Raw genomic sequence first — 24,320 nt, 5'->3', positions numbered from 1 at the left:
TGATTAAGAGTTTAATTAATATTACAATTCTAATTGGATAAGAATTTCAATCCTAGTAGGGTTGGTAATAATTTTCCTAGTAAGACTCAAATTCCCTATATCCTACACTATAAATATGAGGCTAGGCCCTCATAATTACACACATTGAAAATCATATTCTTTACTTACATTGTGTTCAAGGGAGAACATAATATAGCCTAACTCAAATACATAAAACCTTAAGTAAAATCCGAGTTGGTTAAAACTAAGGCGGATCAGAACGTGATGTGGACTTTCTACAGAGGGGCAACGTTTGGGACTCTAAAGACTTGTTCTTGTTCGGTTCGAGGGTAGCTAGGGAAGACACGCAGCACATTGTACGTAACCTAAATTATGCTAATTGACTATGTGGCAATTAATTTGGGTTCTGCCTTTATGATTTTTCCGCATGAATTATATTATTGTATTATTCATAACCTAACATGAATATGGAGGTCGGGCATAAACTGTTCCTCGACCCTGCCCCATTTGCGAACATTGAATATCAAGGAGATCTGGAGAGGCTGGGTAAAGTAAGCAGAGATGAAGGCCAGTCTTCAGGCAGTCAGGCTTTAGGTCGGCATTGGAGGCACCACCTCCCGCAGACAACAATTCGGAAGGTGTAGGCACAACAAGGATTATGTTTGGTACAATTCCAACAACAGTCACGTACTACCTCTACAACTTGTGGCAATCTCCTCTAGTATGGATTGAAAGACTAGGATTATTTTGCGTATTTTGTCTATACTAGTACTCCCTCCGTCTCAGAATACTCACACCACTTTCCTTGTAAGGCTCTCCTTGAATACCTTCACCGTTCTATAAATGACATATTTTTCTAATTTTATATTGTTTCTCTCACTTACTTAAGGTTCCACTTGTATTCTAAACATTAAAAAATTTCCCCCACCACCCTAAAAAAGCTGACGTTTTCCACTAACTATATTAAAAAACTACTCCATATCAACTACCACCTAATTAAATTTCCTTAAACTACGTGCCGATCAAAACGGTGCGAGTATTCTGGAACGGATGGAGTACTATGTAATAAAATAAGCTACTACTACGGTACTACTAATAAAGAGAGACAAATAGTAATTTTGGGCAAGGATGCAAAAACACTTTGTAAATGAGATAATGGCTCAACCTCGAAGGGATCCCAATTCCCAAATACTAACTTTATATTAAATCTTAGGCATACATCAAACATTCAGACTACATATACTCGATCTTTATCAAAAAGTTGCAAATTCGACGTTATTTGTGAAATTAAGAAGTGCTAGGAGAAGCTTGGTAATCTCGTAATCCAGAACAAATGGCATGCCCTCGATGAGATTAATACCTACAAACTCCACCGGCATAAGGGTTTTCAGGATTCAACAAGAAGCAGATCATTCTGTCACAACAATCATAAACTCCTGGGATTCCACAAGTTCCACCAACCGCCGTACATAAAATCCCAGTATTGTCTCCAATGTATTGGGCCAATGTTAGACCTGTAATCATCAAATCACCATCAATGTTTAAGCTATATATAATAAGGTAGTTTTTAAAAAGAGAAGGAAACCATTTTTATTATATTTATAGTAAATATATATTTTCTTTTATCTTGTAAAATTGAAAATTGGAAAATAGAAATTACAATCTAATAGGATACAAGGAACTTACTACATGTGGTTAGAAAAACTACCAATATGACGCTAATGATGAAGAATGTGGTGGAAATTCTCGCCATTTGCTTAAACTCTGATGGTAATTTAAGTAGTTAAACAAATTATTTAACGAAGAAAACTGTAGATAAATGTATTCTTTATGATTATAAGTGTATGATATGAACTATGAAAATTGCAATCTTATTTTACAATCATTTATAGAAACTAACATAACTTAATTCAGTAACCTAACACATAAGTATTCTATTATAAGTGAATGTTTCCCCTTTAATTGCTTACAAGTTCAACCCTTTAATTTCGCATTAACACATTTATTAATAGTCTATAATAGCTCTATTTGTTAATTCAAGTATGTATTACAAAGTAGAATTTTAGCAATACTGAAGTTAGAAGGGTCAAGGGAACAATTCAAGCATATAAAGCTTGATCTGCCTAGCTAGGTGGTGGCAGGGTCTTTTCTGACATTTTGGGGGGCCGGGGCAAAAAAAAGTAAAGGACCCCTTACAAACAGAGAAAAAATGTTATATGCTTTGAAAAATAGATCGTATAACACTTGGGTCGTTGGGCCTTGAATATATTGTTTTTCCTTTTTAAAGAAAACACAAAAAAAATCATTTAAAGAAAGAGAAAGTGGGTTAATGAAGAGAAACATAGACAACCAACCTAAAGCAATACTCTATACTCCATAATGACTTTTTCTAGCTTGCTTGTATCTGGAAAAATATAGAATATTGTTATAAAAATATACATAGAAAAAGGTTAATGGGTATACAGAAATAAAGCATGTAAATTAATTGAAAAAGGGGTAAAATTCCAACGAGAAGATTCAAACCCTGGTGATTTCTCCCTTGTGCCTTGTTTCAAACTTCACCCATTTAACCAGCTAAGCATTTTCTATTGTCATGTACCATTGCAGTTTTAATTTTATATAGCTGATTTAACATAAACTGTTATTTTTGGGGACCTTTTCGTCAGGGGGCCTAGGGTGGTTGCCCCTCGTTTCAACCCTCAGGGTTGGGCCTGGGTGGTGGTCTAGTGGAAGTTCATTAGACTAATTTATGAATTACGAAGTATATTTTTTAATTAGTGTTCGTTTAACTTTTGTATAAGACCACTGACATAAAAACATCACAAAAGACACCTTGATGGCTGCCTTCTGGACGTGCGTTTGCGCTGACGTTAACATGTTTTTGTAAAAATATATTTTTTTAAAAAAATTGGCTTCCTCTAATTTTTTGTTTTTGTTTTCTTAGTACTAACTAAAGTAGTGTAAAATATCACTGATGCGCCCTATGATATTATTTATATTCCAAGGCTCACACAAGTGGTAATATAATGTGATTCTACTTGACTCAATCTTATGACAACTCAATGAATATAGTAGACAAGGGATAAGTAAGATGTCGAACTCTTGGATATCAAGCGTTTTATATAGCTACAAACATGCAACTATTAGTACACTTCACTACAAATAACCAGTAGGTTGATTTGGGGGTACTCAACTAGCTTATAGCACGAACGATGTAATCTAATCTAATCTTAGGGATATATAGGTCTAGGAAGTGGCGAAGCTTTCCTATAGTTGGGTGGGCCTAGCCCCCGGGCAAAAAAAACTTAATGTAATTTTAGTTCCGCGAAAAAACGTAATTTTAGTTCCGCCTCCTCCCCCTCCTATGTTTTGAGTGCAATTGTATATATCCTATATTATATTGCATTATTTTTTTATGGGCCCCCTTACATAAATTGTTCAAGATCCGGATTGGGTCTAAGGAAAAGGGATTTCACCTATTATAACTATGAAAAATGATAGTTTCTCTTACTTTACTCATAAATAGACGAAAGGCGATTTACTTGCTAATTAATCTAGTGGTGGGACTTTTTTTAAAAAAAAATCTAGTGGTGGGACTTTGAGAGACTTGGAGCTCCATGGGTGAACTTATTTTTGTTTTCAAAATTAGGTACATGTACGTGCGTTATACGTGGTTATTTTTTTGAAGGGTAATCGTATTTTTTTGCATTCTCCATAAGTTTATATGTAGAAAATAGCGTGTAATTGTGCAAAATTGCTAGCTAGCTTAATACCCCTTATATTAAGGTTTTATTTGTTTCAATGAAAAACAATTTCAAATGAAAATGATTTTTCATGTAAAACAATTTTCAAAGGAAAACATCAAGGGATAATATTATTCTTTTGTTTGTTTCCTCACAAGAAAAGTTATAAGAAAAAAAAAAACATAGAAATGAAAAAGAGAGATGGATAGAAGGAGAGAGAAAAAAATGCAAGGGATATTCCTACTTTTTAAAAAGAAAGTTGTGTTTCCTGTAGGGAAAATTTTCCGTTTTCCATCCTTAGCAAAACAAACAAAAGAAAAAAGAAAAATCAATTCCCGGAAAATTATTTTCCGTCAAACAAACTGAGCCAAATAGGTGTAAAGATCTAATGGAGCATTTGTCATACTTCGTATGTAACAAAAGTGACATGACTACACAAAAATAAAATCTTAAAATAAAAATATAATAATAAAAGGGCTAAAAGGTCCAAAAAATTTACGCAAAAGCAATTGTTGTTGCGGCTTTTTATTATAGAGAAGATTTTGGTAGATGGAACAATGTTATAGTAGTCGGGTTGTATATTGGGCTGCAAGTTTATGGTATTGGCCCCTTTTGTATCCAACTACTTATTCGGAAGGTTCCACTCCCACATCTACACAAGTTGAAGTAACATTCTCAAACTTGTCCTTACTCATTCAAAAAGATCAAACAAATTACTTTCATCGACATTATAATATCGTTATTATTGAATTACCTATGAAATTAATAAATCTTAATGCGTATATTTAAGAGAGTACAACTTTTGGCTTATTCTCAAACTACAAACTTACAAAGCTACAAGAAACAACAACCAACGATAATAACTAAAACATTTTACAAATGCAAATATTAAGTAAAGAAGTTTTTGTTCCTGCCACCATTTCACTAGTCAACTAATATCTTCCACCATACATTTTAACAGTTCAAAGGAACACTGTGGAGCACAACCGTCTCGACAGTAAGTCCAGGCCCAAACCCGAATAAAACACCCCAGTCGAGCCCTTCTCCGGTAGTTGACTTCCCTTCCTTCATCGACTTCTTCCTCATCTCGTCCAAGATGAAGAGTACACATGCACTAGACATATTACCATATTCACTTAGCACGTTGCGGGTTGCCTTGAGTTTCTCTTCCTTAAGGCCCAATTTAGCCTCAACCTGGTCCAAGATTGCAGGCCCACCTGGATGAGCTACCCAGAAGATGGAATTCCAATCACTAATCCCAAGAGGGGTGAAGGCATCCTCAAGGGCCTTGTTTATGTTTTTAGAAATAAGCCCAGGAACATCCTTTAGTAGATGAAAAGTTAAGCCCACTTCACGCAAATGTCCGTCGATAGCACCCTCAGAGTCCGGGAGTAAAGTTTGGGCTGCCCATACCATCTTAAATAAAGGCCGTTCAATGGACTCATCCGGATCAGCACCAACAATTAAAGCTCCAGCTCCATCTCCAAAAAGGGCTTGGCCAACCATAGAGTCCAAGTATGTCTCAGTAGGCCCACGGAAACAAATGGCTGTAATCTCAGAACAAACCACCAAGACACGTGCACCACGGTTGTTCTCAGCTAAATCTTTGGCAAGGCGAAGGACGGTTCCACCGGCAAAGCAACCTTGTTGGTAGAGCATGAAACGGCGGACGGAAGGGCGTAGGCCAAGAAGCTTGGTGAGCTGATAGTCTGCCCCTGGCATGTCTACACCGGAGGTGGTACACATGATAACATGGGTTATCTTAGACTTAGGTTGACCCCACTCCTTTATTGCCTTAACTGCTGCCTCTTTACCAAGCCTTGGAACCTCAGCCACCACAATGTCTTGACGAGTATCTAGTGATGCACCCATGTAAGTACACATATTGGGATTCTCCTTGAGAAATTCTTCCGTCAGATACATGTAACGTTTCTTAATCATAGACTTATCACCTGTAATATAATAATATCAACTTTTATTAAAACCTAACATAATTTGGTTAACTCAAAAAAATACAAATGTCAATTCTATTAGGTGCATTTATATTCATGTATCCAATTATACCCCCACACTAAAATTTGTCAACATATGCTTTTTGGTATGTTTTTTTGACCGTTAGTTAGGTGCTACCTACCTGAATAAGCTACTTACAAAATTGACATCTGAGATCCAATTGAATCACTATTGTCCATTACTAAGTGACACCATGAATTAAAAGGGTAGTAATACGTGACTTTTGTGGTGGAACCTAGAGCTGTCAAAAACTGACCCGACCTGAAAACCCGACCTGAACCGACCGAACCCGTAACCGACCATGACCCGAAATTACGGTAAAATAGATAACCCGAAACCCGACCTGTACTCGACCCGGAAAAACCGATAACCGATTTTAACCCGATGTTGTAACACCCGAACCCGAACCCGACACCCGACCCGAAAATGACCGATAACCGAACTGACCCGACCGAACAATGACCCGAACTCAATTCGATACCCGACCCGATGTCAACCCGAAACCGATTGTAACTCGATGAAACCTGCTATTGACCCGACTTGTGACAACCGTTACCCGATTTACCCGAGTTATCAATGACACGATCAAATATTAACTTCAACGATAAATCTATTTTAATTATTTATTGCTAGATACCGAAAAATTTAGCTCTAAAATAAGTTAAACAAATTTTTTTAGAATATAAAATAATTAAAATGTATAGGTTAATTATCAGACCCGAGTTTGACCAGTCCCTGAGAGTGACCCGACCTGAATTCTATTTGATTTGATTATTATCCGATCCAAACTAAGACCCGGACCCGAAAATAACTGTGTTGCAAACCGACTTAAACCCGACTCAATAAGACCCGAACCCGAAATTATCTGCTACAAACCGACTTAAACCCGACCCGATAAGACCCGAACCCAAAATCAAACCTGACCGAAATGTGACTCGACCCGAACCCGACCTGAACCCGGGATAAGAAAAAACCCGACATGACCCGACCTGAAATCGACCCGACCGAACCCGAACTCAACCCGGATGAAATATTAACCCGACACGACCCTACCTGATCATGACCCGAGACCCGGGATGACCCGACCCAAACCCGACCCGATGACCTGTTTTGACAGCTCTAGTGGAACCCAAATAATATTTTGTCATTTTAGGATCAAGTTTAGGTGACAAGACCATTAAATGACAAAACAAAACAAAACAAAACAAAACAAATAAAAAAAATGGAAAACTGACGGTGATAACGGAACGAACTCTTATAAAATGGATGTTTTTCTGATTACAATTACAACTTACACTTAATGATTGTTTTTAGGGGTTCAATATTAGTGTCTTATTGGAGTTAAAATCCTCTATCACGTAATTTGTATACCACTAGTGTGTTTCACTTTTTCTATTGGTTGATATTTGTAATTATCAACTACTTTTATTTTCATATCTAAAAATTGTTAACAGTAATTAAATCATGGGAAAAAAGTGACGCACAAGTTATACATGAATTATGTATAACTTGAACTTATGATAAAACTTTATTGTACTAACTGATTTATACGGAGTACTTAATACTAACTTTACTAAAAAAAAAATTTGTTTAGGGTGAAAGACGTGAAGTCATTTCATCCAGAAGTTGAGAAAATAACAAATTGAGTACTTAATACTCCGTATTATTTTTTAGGTGAAAAAGTGAAGACAACAATGAGCATGGCCTAAATATCACTTACGGAGTAGTATATTTATAAGTTGCTTTTGAAAAAGTGTATAGATAAAAACTAGTATCAATGGTCCAAAAAAGTATTCACGTAAATCATATGGTTAATTATGATCACATATAAGTAAGATTATTCAATCTAAATTTTTTGAACACTACACTTTAAACATCAATAATCTACTAATTACACTTCGAACATGTTTTATCCAACTAATTTTTACGGAATTGAAATATATTATACTCCGTAGTTTTAAAATGAATAAAACTGATTTTTACTAATAAAAATCGGTTTTGTTAATCACTTAAGTTTTTATTCTTTGTATACATTACTTATGTGTAAGGATTAACATAACATATTATTGCAAACATACATTAGCAAAAGCAAATTATATTTTCCATCAAAACAATCAAACTCATGATAAGAGAAATAAATTATAGATAAAAAATGAAAGTGAGATCACGTACACATGCGTTGAAACTTCTCCTTCAACTCAGTCATATGCTCACTCTTGGTAACCCGGAAATAGTAATCCGGATAATCCGATTGATAAACACAATTAGGTGGAGTTGCGGTACCAATTGCCAAGATTGTTGCCGGCCCATTTGCTCTTTGAGCCTTGCGAATTTCTTCTAGTGAACTCGTCATTTTTTATTTATAATTTCTTTTTTTCTTTTTTCTCAAAGTGTAATAATAAATAAGAGAACTTTGTGTAATAATATTTGTAAATTTTCAAAAATAACAAATGGAATTTATAAGAAGGTAAAGAGTTTTGGTAGGTTGCATGGAAGGGCAGTTAGTGTCCACGTGGTATGTTCACTTTGTGGTTAGATATTTTGCCACATCTACGTAGTTACTCTCACATCATCTACCTTCCCCCTTAATAATTAATTATTTACCGGGAGTATAACGTAATTTTACATTCTTATTTACATGACATAATTAAACTTTGGACGTTATTCAAACAAGCTCTTTTAATTTCCTTTTGTAACTTATAATCAAGAGAAAATATAGTCGTGTGCAGATTTTATTAGATTCGTCTCAATAAATATTTTTTAAATACTAACCTTTTATCATTTTTCCTTTTGCATATTGTATATTTTAAAATTTGAAATCGTACCTTAACAAACGTGTTTAAATAATTGTTTAAAACAACGGAAAAAGTTTTTTATATTTAATTTTGATGTATACTTCGTATTTTACAATATTACATAAATTTAATGCCATTTTATTTGCTGAAATGGCGACATAGCTTGTTTTCCTTTCAAGCTGCATTACTCCCGTCATCCGGTATCGGGTGTCAAGATTGTGATCATACAAAAGGCAAATTTAAATATTTGTGATCATATCTTAAAATAAGTTATTCAATTAACTTCCTGTACTATTTTATGTTGTTTAAGAAAAGTTATAACTTTAATTTATATTACAAAGTCTCCCTTGGATTATTACCCGAAAGAACCATGTTCTTTATACATTTGTAATAGTCCGTTTCCTTAAATTATTACTCACTCCGTCTCAAAATTATAGTCTTATTTGACTAAAAACACGGTTATTCACAATTTATTTACCAAACAACATAGATACCAAATACTATTTTTCGTGGCTAGACTCAATTTATTACCTGAAGTTACCCTTTACCCTTTAATATACCACATGAAGTTATTATTTTGTCCTTAGTATGGAGTATGCCATTTCTAATCTCTACCGATTAGAGAATTAGAAAAACTCTCAAATTAATGAGTAACTAGTGTGTAGCCCGGGCGTTGCCCCGCATTTTGACTTTTATTCGAGTTTATTTGTTTTAAAATATTTGCACGTATAGATGATGTTGTCATCGAATTACTGTGGTAACATAAGATTAGTGGTCGATCAACAACCTCCCCGATCTGAAACCCCACTTCCGAAAATCTAAATAAAGTCGGATCATTTTCTTCAAAGTAATAATTGTACATTTATAAATTAAGTAAACATTCCCTTTTTTATGCATTTACTTTTATTTGTTTATTGTAAAAATGATATATATGCTTATATGGAGAGGTATTACATAAGTTGTAGTTGGTTAAAATGGTAGGAAATGCAACTTTTAACAAAGTGGTTTGGTGTTCGATCCTTGTTACATGTTTTTTTATTGTAATGACATATCATGATGCTAAATAGTGGTGACATGGCGTAATAAGGAGGTTTACGTGACACGTATACGTTCTTAAAAACATCTTTTAATATATTAGTATAGATGGGTTATAATAAGATACTTCTAAAAAAAAAAAGGGGTTAGAATACGATTGATTTTCCTACTCGTACTATGTTTGTTGTTATACTTGGAGCCTCTCACGGGTATATATTGATCGGCTCAGTGTTGGGGCTGCAATGACGTAATGGTCACTTCAAGGCAATGTGCAGGTTCTCAAATTGAGGTGCTTGTTTAATTAATAAATCAAAAAAAAAAATGAACTTGTTCAGAATTGAACCCAAGACCTTGGATGCTAGTGTATTACATAATAAGGCATTAACCACTACTCCAACTTTTTTTGTTTATATCTGAAATTTAGGAGCCTATTCCCTCCGCTCACCCACCGCGTCCTCAAAGCCGTATTTGGGCTATCGGCTTTCATTAGTAGTAAAGGAAATGTTAGGAAATCCCCTCTCCAAATTGCCTCTAATGGGTAATTTTCAATTTGGTCTCGTCAATAACCATGAAGTCACGAAGTCAAACCTTTACTATTAGGTCAAGGCATGCTTAATTGGTGTTAACGTAGACATGCAGCCACTTGCTTCACACTTATACTAGCTAGCTATGCATTATACTTTTACAATGCAACTAGTTTGTGTCTCGTGCATTATACTTTATACTCCGTCATTTTTTTTATTCTTTATGTATTCTGTTTTGAACGTCTCCTATTATATTGAATCAAAACTCTTTTTTCATTAGGAAAAATTACTTTAAATAATCCAACCTTTTGACCATTTTCCGTTAATAATCCAACCTTTTGATTATTATCTAATAATCTAACCTTTATACCCTATTAATTTTTATTGCACCTAAACCACTTGCAACCGGCACAACAAGTCATCACCTTTATTTATTTATTTTTATTTATTCTAAAAAGAACCCATCCTTCCTCAAAACTGATTGCTGTATTTTTTTTCCTTTTTGATGGAATTATTTTATTTATATTTCTTAAAATTAATTTTACCTTTATGTAACAAAAAATTTCTCTCCATCCTTTTATTGTCTGTACCGCACCACCACCACAACCACTACCCAACCAATTAAACCAACCATCTTTCTCCTTCACCTCTCCTCCCCACCGTCTATTCTTCACCACCAACAAACAATCACTAACACCCAAAATCAACCACCACTGCTAATACCCCTCACCTCGGAATGTCCCTAGCTCTGTCACCACCATCAAAACCATCTACAAAGTGGGGCGGCAAAATCTAGCAGATATATAACCACACCCTCATCAAGATCTACAAATCCGTTTCCTCATACTAAAATTTCAATTGAAATTCTCTTTAGTTATTTGAGTAATCCTTCATTAATTTTTTTACTAATCATAAAAAAAAAAAATCAATAGAAATTTCACTAGTTGAAGAGGCATAACTTGTTGGTGATTGACAAGAAGAATAAAGAAGGAATGATGATGAAGCGGAAGAGGAGGAGTTGCGGTGGTGGATATAGGAGATGAGGAAGTTTTTTTTTTTAATGTAATTCAAAGAAATAATATTAAAAATGAAAAAAATGGTTTTTATAATGGATTTGGTTAAGGGTTAGAGTTCTGGTGGAGGCCGCGACTAAACAAGGAGGAAGGGTAAAGAAAAGAAGAAAGAAAAAAACTAGAAAAAGGAAGAAGGTAAAGGGAAAAAAAAATATTAATTATTTTCTAATATAAAAATAACAAATGGTTGCATGACACGTATATAGGTGACCTGCTATACCGGGTTGGTGACTTGTTAGGTGCAATGAAAGTTAATGGGGTGCAAAGGTTAGATTATTAGATAATAATCCAAAGGTCGGATTATTAACAGAAAATCGTCGAAAGGTTGGATTATTTAAAGTAATTTTTCCTTTTCATTATACATAACTTACATGCATGATATCAAACATAAATCCCTACCCTTAAAAAAGCCAAAACATGACTTTAATATTTTTCATAAATGCCTACAATAACCCTACAATCCTTCTTCAAAAAATTCATAATTCTCTTAAGAATAGTGGGATAAAGACGAAGGAGGCAGAGGTTCACTATTTCTCCGATAAGGAGAAGAAAAAAAAACCAGTTGAGAATTTGGTCAAAATTGAGAGGAATCGTTTAGGGTTTGGTCAGGATACATTAGGGTACATATGTCAAAATACTGTTCTTAAAAAAAATCTCATTTTTTAGTGAAGGATTTTTAGGGTGTTATGGTCTTTTTACTGTTCCAAAGAAGCACTTATTGCTTTTAAAAGGGTTATGATTATGGTTGATTATTTCTTTAGATATCTCCTCCATTTTCGGTGGAGATAAATTTGTTAACACATGAGGTAAGAACTAGGATGAGCTGAAGTTGAGGGGAAGGAGGGGAAGGAGGAGAATGTTGCTTAGGTGGGAAATTAAGAAGAGAGAGTAAGAGAGTGTAGGAAAGGAGACTAGAGCCCTAGAGCACAGTTTAATTTTATTAGGTTATTTTATGGATTGGGCCATAGAAAAGTAAATAATTAACCCCCCTAAGAAAAGTATATGGGTTTCAGGTACAAATCAAACTTTTCGGATTTTTTCAAGTGGACCGGATCCCATAATCAATTATTTCTAAAGACCGGTACCCGGTCCTAAGTCCACCGGTCTAGGCCAGATAAGTATGGTTCCGAACTGGATTCAGGTCTAATAAATTTCTACACACCCCTACCCTAATCAGAGGTATGATGAAGAAGTTGCAGGAAGAGGAAAAAACTAGTGTTTTTTTTTTTTTTTTTTTTGATAATAAATACAAACAAGGAATAAAATAGAAAAAAAAAACCACCATCAATAGTTCCCTTCCTTTCTTGCTGCCACTGCAAGGTATGGGCTTCTTCTCTACTAGTTTTAGACTTTTCTTAATACAAAAATGGAGAGGTTGGCCCATTTGATTGAACATGAGGTACGAATTGGCAATTGGAGACAAGCTAAGGCTAGCCGTGATGGGTTGGGTATCTCTCGCCTTGCTTTCGCGGATGACTTAATCTTGTTTGTGAGGCAACAGTTGAGCATGCAGAAGTTATGAAAGGTTGTATCGATCATTTTTTTGCAGCATTAGGAAGTAAAGTGAGCTTCGACAAGTCTCGTGTATTCTTTTCAAATAATACTAAGCTTGATTTTCGAGATGATATTTGCAACGAGCTAGATATGCAAGTTACTCTGGATTTTTGGAAATACTTAGGCGTCCCTACCACTAATGGTAGGACGACTAACAAGATTACCATTATCTTATGGATCGCATTAACGCGAACCTGGCAGGATGGAAGGCCAAAACTCTGTCGATGGATGGAAGAACCCCTTTGTCTCAATGCAGACTACAAAGCTTCCAAGGTCTTTGTGTGATGAGATTGATCGGAGGACGAGAAAATTATTGTGGGGACACGAATGAAGCACGAAAAGTTACATGGTGGCATGGGAAAGAATTATTAAAGACAAAGAGAGGTGGGTTTGGGCTTGCGGTCAATGGGACAAGCAAATGTAGGTTTTTTAACTAAATTGGGGTGGCGGGTTTTGGCTGAACCCGGATCCTTATGGTCTAGGGTCCTCCGCCAGAAATATTGCAATGGTAGGTGTGACATTGATATTTTTACACCTTGGTCAAATGGCTCCAATGTATGGCGGGGGATAGTCGATAATGTAGATACTCTTCGAAAAGGTATTAGCATGGCCGTGGGAAATGGAGATAGGACCTTTTTTGGCACCATCATTGGGCGACGAAGGTACCTCTGTTGTCCCTGGTGGAGCCGCCCATTGTAATTCAAGATGATACATACGGGAAATGTGGGACATAAATACGGGTTGGAGGTACGAAATGTTTGCTGATTTTTCTACCTGCAGAGACCTTGAGCAAAACTTATGCTGTAGAGTTAGTAGTGAAGGAAATAATTCCCTTGGTCCAAGTATGCATTAAATGCTAAGTCTAATAAATGCGGTTCAGTATTAATTAATTATGCAAGTTAATAATTCAGTGAGATCAAGTGAACTGTATGCCTAGCTAGAGGCCGCTTCAGTTCAAGTGGAATTAATAATATTAATCCACAACTTACTCTTGACTGAACCCGTATGGTCACACAAATAGTACGTGAACGGATCAAGTATTTAAGTGAATTAAATACTCCATTTATGGATATTCGGAATCGACGGATCTCGGTTCAAGTGGGAGCTGAAATCGTCAAAAGGCAAATTATGGATTCTACGGAAACGATGATATTGCCGGAAACGAAAATATGGATCGTATCGGAAATATAAATATTATCCAAGTCGTAGATGTTGCCGGAAACGGAAACATGGTACGTATCGGCAAATATTATCGGAAATGGAAATATTGCCGGAATCGGAAATATGGCCGGAAACGGAAATATTGCCGGAATCGGTAATAAATTCCGGAATCGAAAATATTAAATATTTGTTCGAAACAGAAATTAATTCCGGAATCGAAAATATTAAATATTGTTCGAATCGAAAAAGAATTCAAGGATCGAAAAACGAATCGGAAGCGCGACGTACAAAATAAACATCGGACGAGCTTGCTAGACGCAAGGCCCAACTGTGAGGGGGTCGAAAAAGCACGAGGCTAATGCGTGACCTCGTCCCTCGTGGGTGTGACGCTTCTTTTTTGTCAAATCAAGTGTAATTGGATTTCCTGTGAGTTTACACCCAATTGACTAGTAATATAGGAGTCGCCATTCAGTTTTTAACGACAATGAGAAAAACTGACAAAACCCGGTTATCGTGACATAAAGGGAGTGCAATTATGTTTGACCACGACGGCCGTAGGTTCCCTTGTGATCCCTGGTGGTGGGGATCGCTCAACGTACACCCGTAGGGTAGAGATTGAGGGTTCGGGGGACTGTAACTACCGAGAGGAGTACTCGCTCTTCGATAACTCCAGAGGTAGGATATCCTTACTAGCTCAGCATAAATAAAGTAAGGGACATACGTTAACTATCAAACTAATCTTAGTTGATTTTAATAATATGCAACATATAGTACTAGATCGAGCGCGATTATTTGATTTAGATTGTTTTAAGGGACCTAGCATGATAATCCAATTTCCCAAAAATATCATATTTATTAAGCGTGATCGAACAATCAGATTTTAGTTAGTTTAACAGTTCATAAAAGGGCGAGGAAAGCAATTAAACCATGGAAAAGGGACACATTACGACGCACCCTTGAGAGGTGCGTCACGGTTCTCAGAAAACTAACCACTTTGACTTTGCTATTTCTCCTTTTATTTAACGAATCTCAAATTATGGGACGGGATACGTTCTGTTCGATTTATGGATCGATTGCGACAGAACGCGTGATCGGTTTTGCAGCGTGAGGCTTAGGCTTAGGGGTTTAGAGTCAATACTCAGAATATAATTGTGTGTTGTGTGTTCTTTTCACGTCGAACTTAAGGCCCTATTTATAGAAAAGAGTTCGTGGAAAGATAGAATTGCAGAACTCTAATCCACGAGGAATTAGGAAAAAACACGTACCAGGTATTTTCAGCGCCCAGGCCTGGGCGCCGAAGATTTCGGCGCCCAGCTCTGGGCGTTGAAAATAGGATCCAGGCAATTTCAGCGCCCAAGGCTGGGCGTTGAAATTGCTGTTTGGGCCGTTTCTTTGTCAGATTCGGACTCTTAGAATCCGGAGTGTATGAGACTTAATCGAGTCTTTTAGTGCGTATTAATTTTATGACGGAATGCGTCTGGGCCCATTACGAACTCTAGGCTCGTTAGGATTTTAATTAATACGTGACTCTTACTTTCGAATCATATTAGGAATAGGATTCTCTCGTAATTTCTATCTCATTTAGGATTTATGTTGGAGTGCAACACCTAATTCTGACAGGTTTCTATCTTTTATGACTTGCCACTTTTAACAGCTGCCCATTACGGCAGTTACTATTTTTAGCATGTTTCCATAAAAGCAGGTTTCTATAAATAGCAGGTTTCAGATGAAATGAAAAGGGGAATTGAGATTCGTTATTTTATAGGGGATGCGTTGTCAAGTGGAGATTTACGTTTTCATCATCGAACCTTCCCTTTCGGGAATGGGGACAAAAGTAGGTGTCTACAGTTAGCCCCCACTTTGACTGAGTCTTGGAATAAGACGATGGTCAAAGTACTAGACGGAGTGCGCCATACAAGCCATGGTGACCTGTTTTTGCGAGGGTCTCACGAGCCCCCGAGTGATAACATTTGACTTAAGGGTCATCACTTGGAGTGTCGACATATCCCTCACGTGTCATTGGGATTTGTCAACGGATAGTATAGAAACTTCCTCACTTTGTCATTGGAAGGATCTAAAGAAGTGTAGAAACTCCCTCACTTTGTCATTGGGAGTAGCTACAGATGTTTTTGAAATCAAAGCTATAAAGTGTAATTGGGCCTGGCCAATCCCAACCACGAGGTAAAAATGTTTTTAAAGATTCTCATTTTCAAGGCTAGTTAAACGAGAAAACCCCCTTGTTCTTATGGGACGTAAAACGAAGGAAAATCCAGCACATCGTTCTTTTTTGGAAGAACGGAAAACCAATCCTTTAATTTTTGGAAAAAAGGGAAAACCAATCACATCGTTCTTTTTTGGAAAAACGGAAAACCAATCACATCGTTCTTTTTTGGAAAAACGAAAAACCGATCCTTTAATTTTTGGAAAAAGGGAAAACCGATCCTTTAATTTTTGGAAAAAGGGAAAACCGATCCTTTAATTTTTGGAAAAAGGGAAAACCGATCCTTTAATTTTTGGAAAAAGGGAAACCCGATCCTTTAATTTTTGGAAAAAGGGAAAACCGATAAAGGTTATCGCTGCAACGACTAAGGACCTGCGCGGTTAGTGACGCAGACCCCGCCGGCTAAAGATGGCGAGCCTGTCCGCTAAGGGTGGACACCCCGTCCGATAGAAGTGGACGAATCTGTTTTTGAAATTTGAAGATAAGGACCTACGCAGTTTGTGACGTAGATCCCGCCGGCTAAAGATGGCGAACCTGTCCGCTAAGGGTGGACACCCCGTCCGATAGAAGTGGACGAATCTATTTTTGAAATTTTGAAAATAAGGACCTACGCGGCTTGTGACGTAGACCCCGCCGGCTGAAGATGGCGAGCCTGTTTCATTTTGAATTTTGAAAATTTTATTTTTGGAAAACTGAGGACCTGCGCGGCTAGTGACGCAGACCCTGCCCGCTAAGGGTGGGCGAACCCTGTCCGCTAAGGGTGGACATCCCTGAATTCGTTTTTTCCTTGATTTGGAACTTGCGTGGTTCGCGGCGCGATCTTGCCTGATTGAGGTGGGCAAGTCTCTATTTTTTGTTCATTGTGATGAGAATTTCTTTTGTTCATTCTTACAAGAGCGAATTCTTTCGAGGGATGCTCGAATTTAGTTGTAACCTGAACGTGGGTTGACAAACGGGTTCAGACGGACCATTGTCTTGTGGTCTTTTTCATGGTTTTGAGCTAGTCTTTACGGCTCAATTTTGCCACTACCTGGGTCCTTGATTAGGGGACTATGTATAAATATCAACGGCGACCTTTGTCTCGAGGTCGTAATCCGGTTTTATTTTTTGAGGCATCTAAACACGGGACTTCGTACAGCGTAGTCTGGGAATATTGTTTTAATTTTTCATACTCTCTTTTGAAATATATATTTTCTTTCGAGCCCCCAAGCATTCGTGCTTGACGGTCATTTCTTGTCAAAGGGGTTCCTTGGGGATACGCAATTAGTCATGTCCTTGATCGTGTTTGGGATCGTGCTCGTAAGTGCGAGCGATCTTTGTAGTGGTGTGCTACTCTTGACAAAGCCGTGAGGTGCGACTTCCAGTAAAGAAATCGGCAATTTTCGAGTCGAATGGATGCGGCAGGGCCCAAGGGCCTTTTTGAGCCTGGGTTCATTTTCGGCGCCCAGGCCTGGGCGTTGAAATAATTCACGCCCAGGTGGGGCGTTGAAAGTGTTGTTTGGGCTGGTCTTTTGATGACACAGTTGGCCTCTTGTTCATTCGTTTATTTTACTTGGAAGTTATATGTATTCTCTTTTCTTTTGTTTTTTTTTTTTTTTGTTTTTAGAACGTGATGATTTTCTTGAGAAGCCGTAGCCGATTGGTGGACTACGGTGCTTGTCGCTTTGGGGCGATTATTTTAAGGAACTTTTGCTCTTAAGGCGTACAGTTATTGCGATAGTTGGGCGAGTCTATATGGCCCGAGGAACATACCTTGAGGCGTAAGACTTTGACCGCTCTTGTTGTTGTATATTTTTCCTTTTGAACGCGTTCGTGAATGTTCGATACTTAGAATGATGATATGTATGTGCGGACGAGCGTTCATAGAATGGCCGTTGTGTGCGGTTCCATTAATCAGTTTGCTTGAATCATTTTTTTTTTTTTGAGCAATGACTGATTTTGAATAGTTTGCTTAGAAGCTTGATAGGGTTCATGCCCATTCATGAAGTGGGCTCAAACATCGTGCCCTTTCGATTGTTCAAACATTTGCTTCGAGATTTTTTTTATTTTGCTATGGTCGTTTCGTAGCTTGGAGCCCCCAAGTATGCATGTTGGGATGCTTCCTTTTGGCGTACAATTTTTGTAGGTTCTTTCGAGAAAGATGCCCTGGGGTTCCGCTCGTGTAGGTGCGAGCTATCCCTTTCGTGGTAGGTAATATTTTTCTAGCTTTAATCCTTAATGTAGGAGTCGTGTGGCTTGCATTTTGAATTTGGGCGATAAGTAATCTTTGCCTCTTTTACACATGCTCTTTGGTCGTGCTCGCATTAGTGCAATATGCCTTACTCTCCTTTTTTAGACTTGTACCGTGGGATGGTTTAACTTATGGTGCGACGTAGGCTTGTGTGGCCTAACAGGTGTCTTAGAACATTTCTCCAGGTGTTGGGGTATCATTATTATTTTTTGCATTGGAGTACCTCATTACGCCTCGTTCAGGTGCTCGAACAAGTGTAGCACCTTCTGTGTGGGTTTGCACGGCTTATTACTTCGTTCGATGCGAGGATTCATAGGTGTTTCTTTCTCATTTTTATATCTGGGCAAAACTTGGCTAGCAGAAAGAATCAGCGCCCAGGCTGGGGCGTTAAAGATATTGGCGCCCAGCTCTGGGCGTTGAAAATTATCTCAGGGTATATTTTGTCAGTTCTTATCTTTGATTTTTCTTTCGCTTTTGCTTTGGAACGACGTAGACTGTGTAACGGGCGCTTTATAGGGCGAGCGTTAGGTGCAGTAGTTTGATCGGAGTTTTGGTGACTCGCGATTTTCAGTTACCCTTGTTAGTAGGGTGACTTTATATATTCTAAGTAGCGGTTAGAATTTGGGAGGGGTTGTAGCCATTCTAAGGTTCGTTTTACATGATTAAAGCTTAGGATTGTGCCCCTATGATGTATGTATAGCATTATCGTCGAGAATTTGCGATAAAATCGTCATTTCGAGCATTTTTAGAGTGTTTTTCTCAAGCCCCCAATTGTAGCTACGGGATTGGCTTGGTGCTATAATGTTTTGCATACGTCTTCATGCATTCATGGTGACATGGATCATGAATAGTTTGAACCAGACTCGTTTAGTGCGAGGTACGTTCGAGTAGTGACCTGCTACTTCTCTTGTAAATGTCGTATTATGCGACATCACCATGGTCAAGGTAGTAACATGTGGAAGTGTGCCTTGACCAAAAGTTAGGTGCCTTTCTTTTACCCATAATCATATTTAGAAATCTTTTTGACTCACTTGCAACATCGGGATAAACGCATACTTAGATTAAACCAACGACTCTTTATTATGTTCGAAGAAGTCTTTGAAAATTATTTGGAAATTATTTAAAATCCGAATCCTACTGTGTACAGTCCGAGGTGTCCTAAGTAGGTTGACTTATAGAAGGGTTCGTACAGGATTACATGAGTGAATCAAAATACTGTTACGATTTTTGGAATGCTATCTAAGGTTTTGCTGGAAGCCAGGGTGCAGGCGTCAAGATATACTTGTGCCCGTTTGGCATATGCTTTAGGCTTTTAGGGCCATCTTTTCCAAAATTGCGGGAATATAAACCGTTTTTAAATAGACTTAGATTTACTTGGTGTATGTCTGCACAAAAGGTCAAGGTATACTTAGTTCTTACCCTAGCTCTTTCATTTCAATTTTTAGCCCCCAGTTGTTGTTATGTCTCCCCATTAATGATGCTTTCAGATTTCGATTTTAGATGCCCGTGTCATATGTCTGAGTAGGGTGAGCCTTGGTTAAGTGCCAAGTCCTATTGACAATGTCTGATTTTTTTTAAAGGGGATTCGCGAGCATTTGAGTCACCACGAACGGGTGCCCTGAGCTCGAAGGAACGATGGGGCGACGCCGTAGAACAATCCTCTTTATTGCAAGCTTACTGCCTTTACTACTTGTTGGCGATTATGACTGTGTCTAGTGGTGAAAGAAGGTCTTTAGGCGAACGACTATGTCTAGTGGTGAAAGAAAGTCTTTAAGTGAGTTAGTTCGCTTTAGGGAGGGTCAAGTCGAGTACTTTAGAGGTCATGGACGCTTGCGCTAGCCCCCATTCAATTGAGGCAAATCGATCTTTTTGAGTCTTGGCTAAGTGCCTAGGAGTGTGAGTGCTCCTTCTGGCAAGGGTACGTGCCCTTATTATTTTTCGATGTGTGCTCATTTTGGCATCTTGATGACTTGGATTCTTCTTCGTGCTTTCAATTTTTCTTTCGACTTAGATTGCAAGTAATTAAATTTCAATAAGGGACTTCTATTTTTATTCTTGTTTTTCTATAGGCTTTAATATTGGTTGGACCGAATCATGGATTGCCTACGTATCCGCCTTAAATAGATTTAATTTGGAATCAGGTCTTGCGTAGTTCTTAGCCTAGAAAATGGTTTCTTAGAATGCCGATTTTAAACAAGTACATTCTGAGGTGGAAACATATTATTTGAAATGGTAGAATAAGTGAAGTTTATTATTATTTTAATCTGCTGCCTTGCCGTAAGCCAAAAATTTATTTTATATTTTTTTTTTTGATTACATGTATTTTTTGGTGGTACGTATGTCTGAATACGTGTTGTACCCCTCCAAGTGTTCGTTATTTTTCCGTGCATGTGCGGATAAAATGACGAGTACTTCTGGACAAAATTTGGCGAGCAGAGAGAATCGGCGCCCAGGCAGGGGCGCTAAAGATTTCGGCGCCTAGCTCTGGGCGCTGAAAATGACTTCTGGGCGGATCTTTTTTGGTGCGCTAAATGCTTCGTTTTTCTTTTTAGACTAACTTTAGAGGCCCCTTTTGCAAAGTTTCTTTTTTATTATTCATATTTTATTATTTTTTTGCAATTTTCATTTGTTTCCTTTTTTTGTTTGTGACTCAAGACGGCTTGAAAGATGGGTTGAATGAGATAGGATAATTTGTATAGCTATTGGTCAAGCATGAGGATTACATCAACCAAGGCCAATTAATAGCATGGGATGGCTCAAGGGTATATCAACAGGATGTATCCAAACGAGTTATATGGTCCTTGTGCTAATGGTGGTGTAAGAGCAGGTTTGGGCTTTGGAAATAATGGGTATGACGCACGTGTCAATGGCCGTGCGTGGTTTGCGGTTGACAACAAGTTCAAGAACAAGAGTCGAGGTAATGGTTTCTTGGGTTATGGAAATGAGAACATGGATGGGTTAAATGAGCTGAACAGGGGCCCCAGAGCGAAAGCGTCTAAGAACATAAGGATTGGAAAGGGTAGACATCGTAGAATTTTATGATTTGGATTGGTTGACTCAATTCTTTTCCTTCGTTTGCTTGGGTAAATTCCGCACTTTGAGAGGTACGGGCTAAGTATTTCATGGCTCGCTCTTTTCGCTCTCCCTTTTCTCTTTCTATTTTTTCTTTTTTGCTCGGGATTTCCCCCCTCAACATAAAATTTTTTATTTGGGCTAAAAGGTAGATGGTTGTGGTCTTTGAGTCACGAGGCGAGACTGAATGAGCCTCGTTTGGTAGGCCTATAGTGGACCTTTAAATTGTCTTACTTTGCAAGCGTATTTAGTCGTTTCTTAAAATGTGCAAATAGCGTAGATTCAAAATGTTAGTTTTACCTTATTGACATTTAACGAAAGAATTACATCGAAGATAATTTTTTGCTTCTTTTCAGATTCCGGTTTCCGGGATTTAACTGGAAGTTGTGATTTGGACTCAAGCTTTCATTAATCTTTCTGATTATAACCCGTGTATGAATACAAGGAGGTGGCCTAGACTCAAAATAATGACATGGCGTAAGCCTATAGTACTTGACCAAGCGACTCTCAGACTTAGGCTAATTGGACCATAACTTTCGTTGGTTGACACTTTAGATTTTAACCCTTGGGTGTTCATTTGTCATGCGCCATTTTGCTTAATGTTGGCAAGGTAGTTAATTGGGGAGATCGAATTTTTATTTTTGCAAGACTAGAATAATTAGTGCGGCTTCTCTCTTAGTGTGTATTGCTTTTACCCCAATGGTAGTCTTATGGCATACCGATTTGGGTATTTTCATGGTTCGTCATGTTGTATTCATGGAAAATCTTTTAGTCCGTACTTAGGAGCACTTCAAGGAGCGAGTGGCTCGAGAGGACTATGATAGTCGTGACCCAATGTGATCATAAGCCTTGAGGCCATTAATTTTTTGCTAATGGTATTGATACCTTAGGTTCACTTTGGGAGTTGTGCGACTATGGGGGAATGATTTTCAGAATGTGACTGTTTCCATTTTGCAAATACTATAATATTGTTAGGTTATGATACATATGACAATTCATAAATCATGCGGAAAAACCATAAAGCCAGGAAAGCATATTATATTCACATAATCATTTAGCATAGTATTGATGCATACATGTTGTAGCGTGCCTTCCCTAGCTGCGCCCGAACCGAACAAGAACAAGTCTTTAGGACTCCAAATGTCGTCCCTCCGTAGATAGTCCACGGTACGTCCGGATCCGCCTCAAGTTAGACCAACTAGAATCGCCCTTAAGGTTGCTAGGATTTTCGGCTAGTGTTTGCAAGTGTATGGCTAATTTTATTTCAAAAACTTACCCTTTGAATACTTCAATCGTACCCATAAATTGTGACCCTAGGCACTTATTTATAGGAGTATGGAAAAGGAATTTTAATCCTACTAGGATGTGGATTTGCTAATTAAAACTTTATTAGGACTCTAAATAACAAAGCATATCTAATAGGATTAGAATTTTAATCTTTGCACCAATCCTAATAGGATTAGGATTTCCCGCACACGCATCGTACAAGCCGTGCACCCGCGCAGGCCTTGCGGCCCACGACAGACGCACAGCCCATGTGCGGTGCTGCGCGCGCGCGCCCTTGGCTGGGCCTGGCCTTGCACTGGGCCTGGTCGAGGCGTGCGTTGCTGCGTGCGGCTCGTTGGGCGATGGCCTGGCTTCGTGCTGGGCCTTCGTCTAGCGGGCCTCGTCCGATGCTAATTCGTACGATACGCTTCCGATTAAATTCCCGATTCCGGAATTCATTTCCGATACGAACAATATTTAATATTTCCGATTCCGGAATTAATTTCCGTTTCGAACAAATATTTAATATTTCTGTTTTCGGAATTATTTTCCGAATCCGATAATATTTCCGATTCTGACAATATTTCCGTTTCCGGCAATATTTCCGATTCCGGCAATATTTCCATTTCCGATAATATTTTCCGATACGTACCATGTTTCCGTTTCCGGCAACATCTACAACTTGGATAATATTTATATTTCCGATACGATCCATATTTCCGTTTCCGGCAATATCATCGTTTCCGGAGTATTCATTTCTTGCTTGTGATGATCTCAGCTCCCACTGAAACCAAGATCCGTCGATTCCGAATATCCATAGATAGAGTATTTAATGCCATTAAATACTTGATCCGTTTACGTACTATTTGTGTGACCCTACGGGTTCAGTCAAGAGTAAGCTGTGGATTAATATCATTAATTCCACTTGAACTGAAGCGGCCTCTAGCTAGGCATTCAGCTCACTTGATCTCACTGAATTTATTAACTTGTTAATTAATACTGAACCGCATTTATTAGACTTAACATAGAATGCATACTTGGACCAAGGGCATTATTTCCTTCAAATATATCCTTTTTATTGGTGAGAGAGTATTGAGACCGTAGACTCTTAGCAAGGGATGACAATTACATATGGGTGCTTATTGATTTAAGTGTTAGGAGGGGAGACTCAATATGGTTTAACCTTTTAACTTGCAGAACGACACCAAGCATTAGGACCGATTCTATGGATAAGACAACTAAGACTTAGGATTTGGATTGTACTTTGGCATAGCCTAGTCTAGACTCGGATTTATTTGAACATTTATTTTTTTCTTGAAGACTTTATTCGAACATTACTTTCTGAATACTTTGCCCATGTGACATTCAAGGTCGTTTAATTAGCATGCTCGGTTTTGGTGCCAAGCATTGTCGTCGTAGGAGGCCTAACAAGGACACAAAGAGTTATTCTTTTTTATGAGTCGCTTTTAGAATCGAGTGCTTTTCTTATGCCCTCGCAGCAATTTTTTTACGAACGGTTTTTTTTGCTACGTGTTTTCTTTTTCGCGGGCACCGAGGCTGCTGCGCCTGACCAGAAGGCCAAGCAGCAACTTCAGCGCCCAGCGTAGGGCGTGAGAAATTCTGGCGCCCAGCC

The 24,320-nt window shown here is 38.0% G+C and overlaps 1 protein-coding gene and 1 long non-coding RNA gene across 2 annotated transcripts; both read right to left on the bottom strand.

Moving 5' to 3' along the window:
• Positions 1-1,160: 1,160 nt before the first annotated feature.
• Positions 1,161-1,898, bottom strand: LOC130462758 (uncharacterized). The gene is made up of 2 exons (XR_008923505.1): positions 1,687-1,898; positions 1,161-1,514 (listed from the first exon to the last, which is right to left on the bottom strand). It is a non-coding gene; the product is annotated as an uncharacterized lncRNA (long non-coding RNA).
• Positions 1,899-4,456: 2,558 nt separating this feature from the next.
• LOC110774849 (chalcone synthase) lies at positions 4,457-8,182 on the bottom strand. The gene is made up of 2 exons (XM_021979439.2): positions 7,929-8,182; positions 4,457-5,695 (listed from the first exon to the last, which is right to left on the bottom strand). Exons 1-2 carry the CDS (start codon positions 8,107-8,109, stop codon positions 4,698-4,700), a joined length of 1,179 nt encoding a protein of 392 aa, XP_021835131.1. The 5' UTR covers positions 8,110-8,182; the 3' UTR covers positions 4,457-4,697.
• Between the last annotated feature and the right edge of the window lie 16,138 nt (positions 8,183-24,320).

Source organism: Spinacia oleracea, chromosome 6, assembly GCF_020520425.1.
Source record: "Spinacia oleracea cultivar Varoflay chromosome 6, BTI_SOV_V1, whole genome shotgun sequence".
Classification (NCBI taxonomy): domain Eukaryota; kingdom Viridiplantae; phylum Streptophyta; class Magnoliopsida; order Caryophyllales; family Amaranthaceae; genus Spinacia; species Spinacia oleracea.
This window is presented reverse-complemented; position numbering and strand designations above follow the sequence as displayed.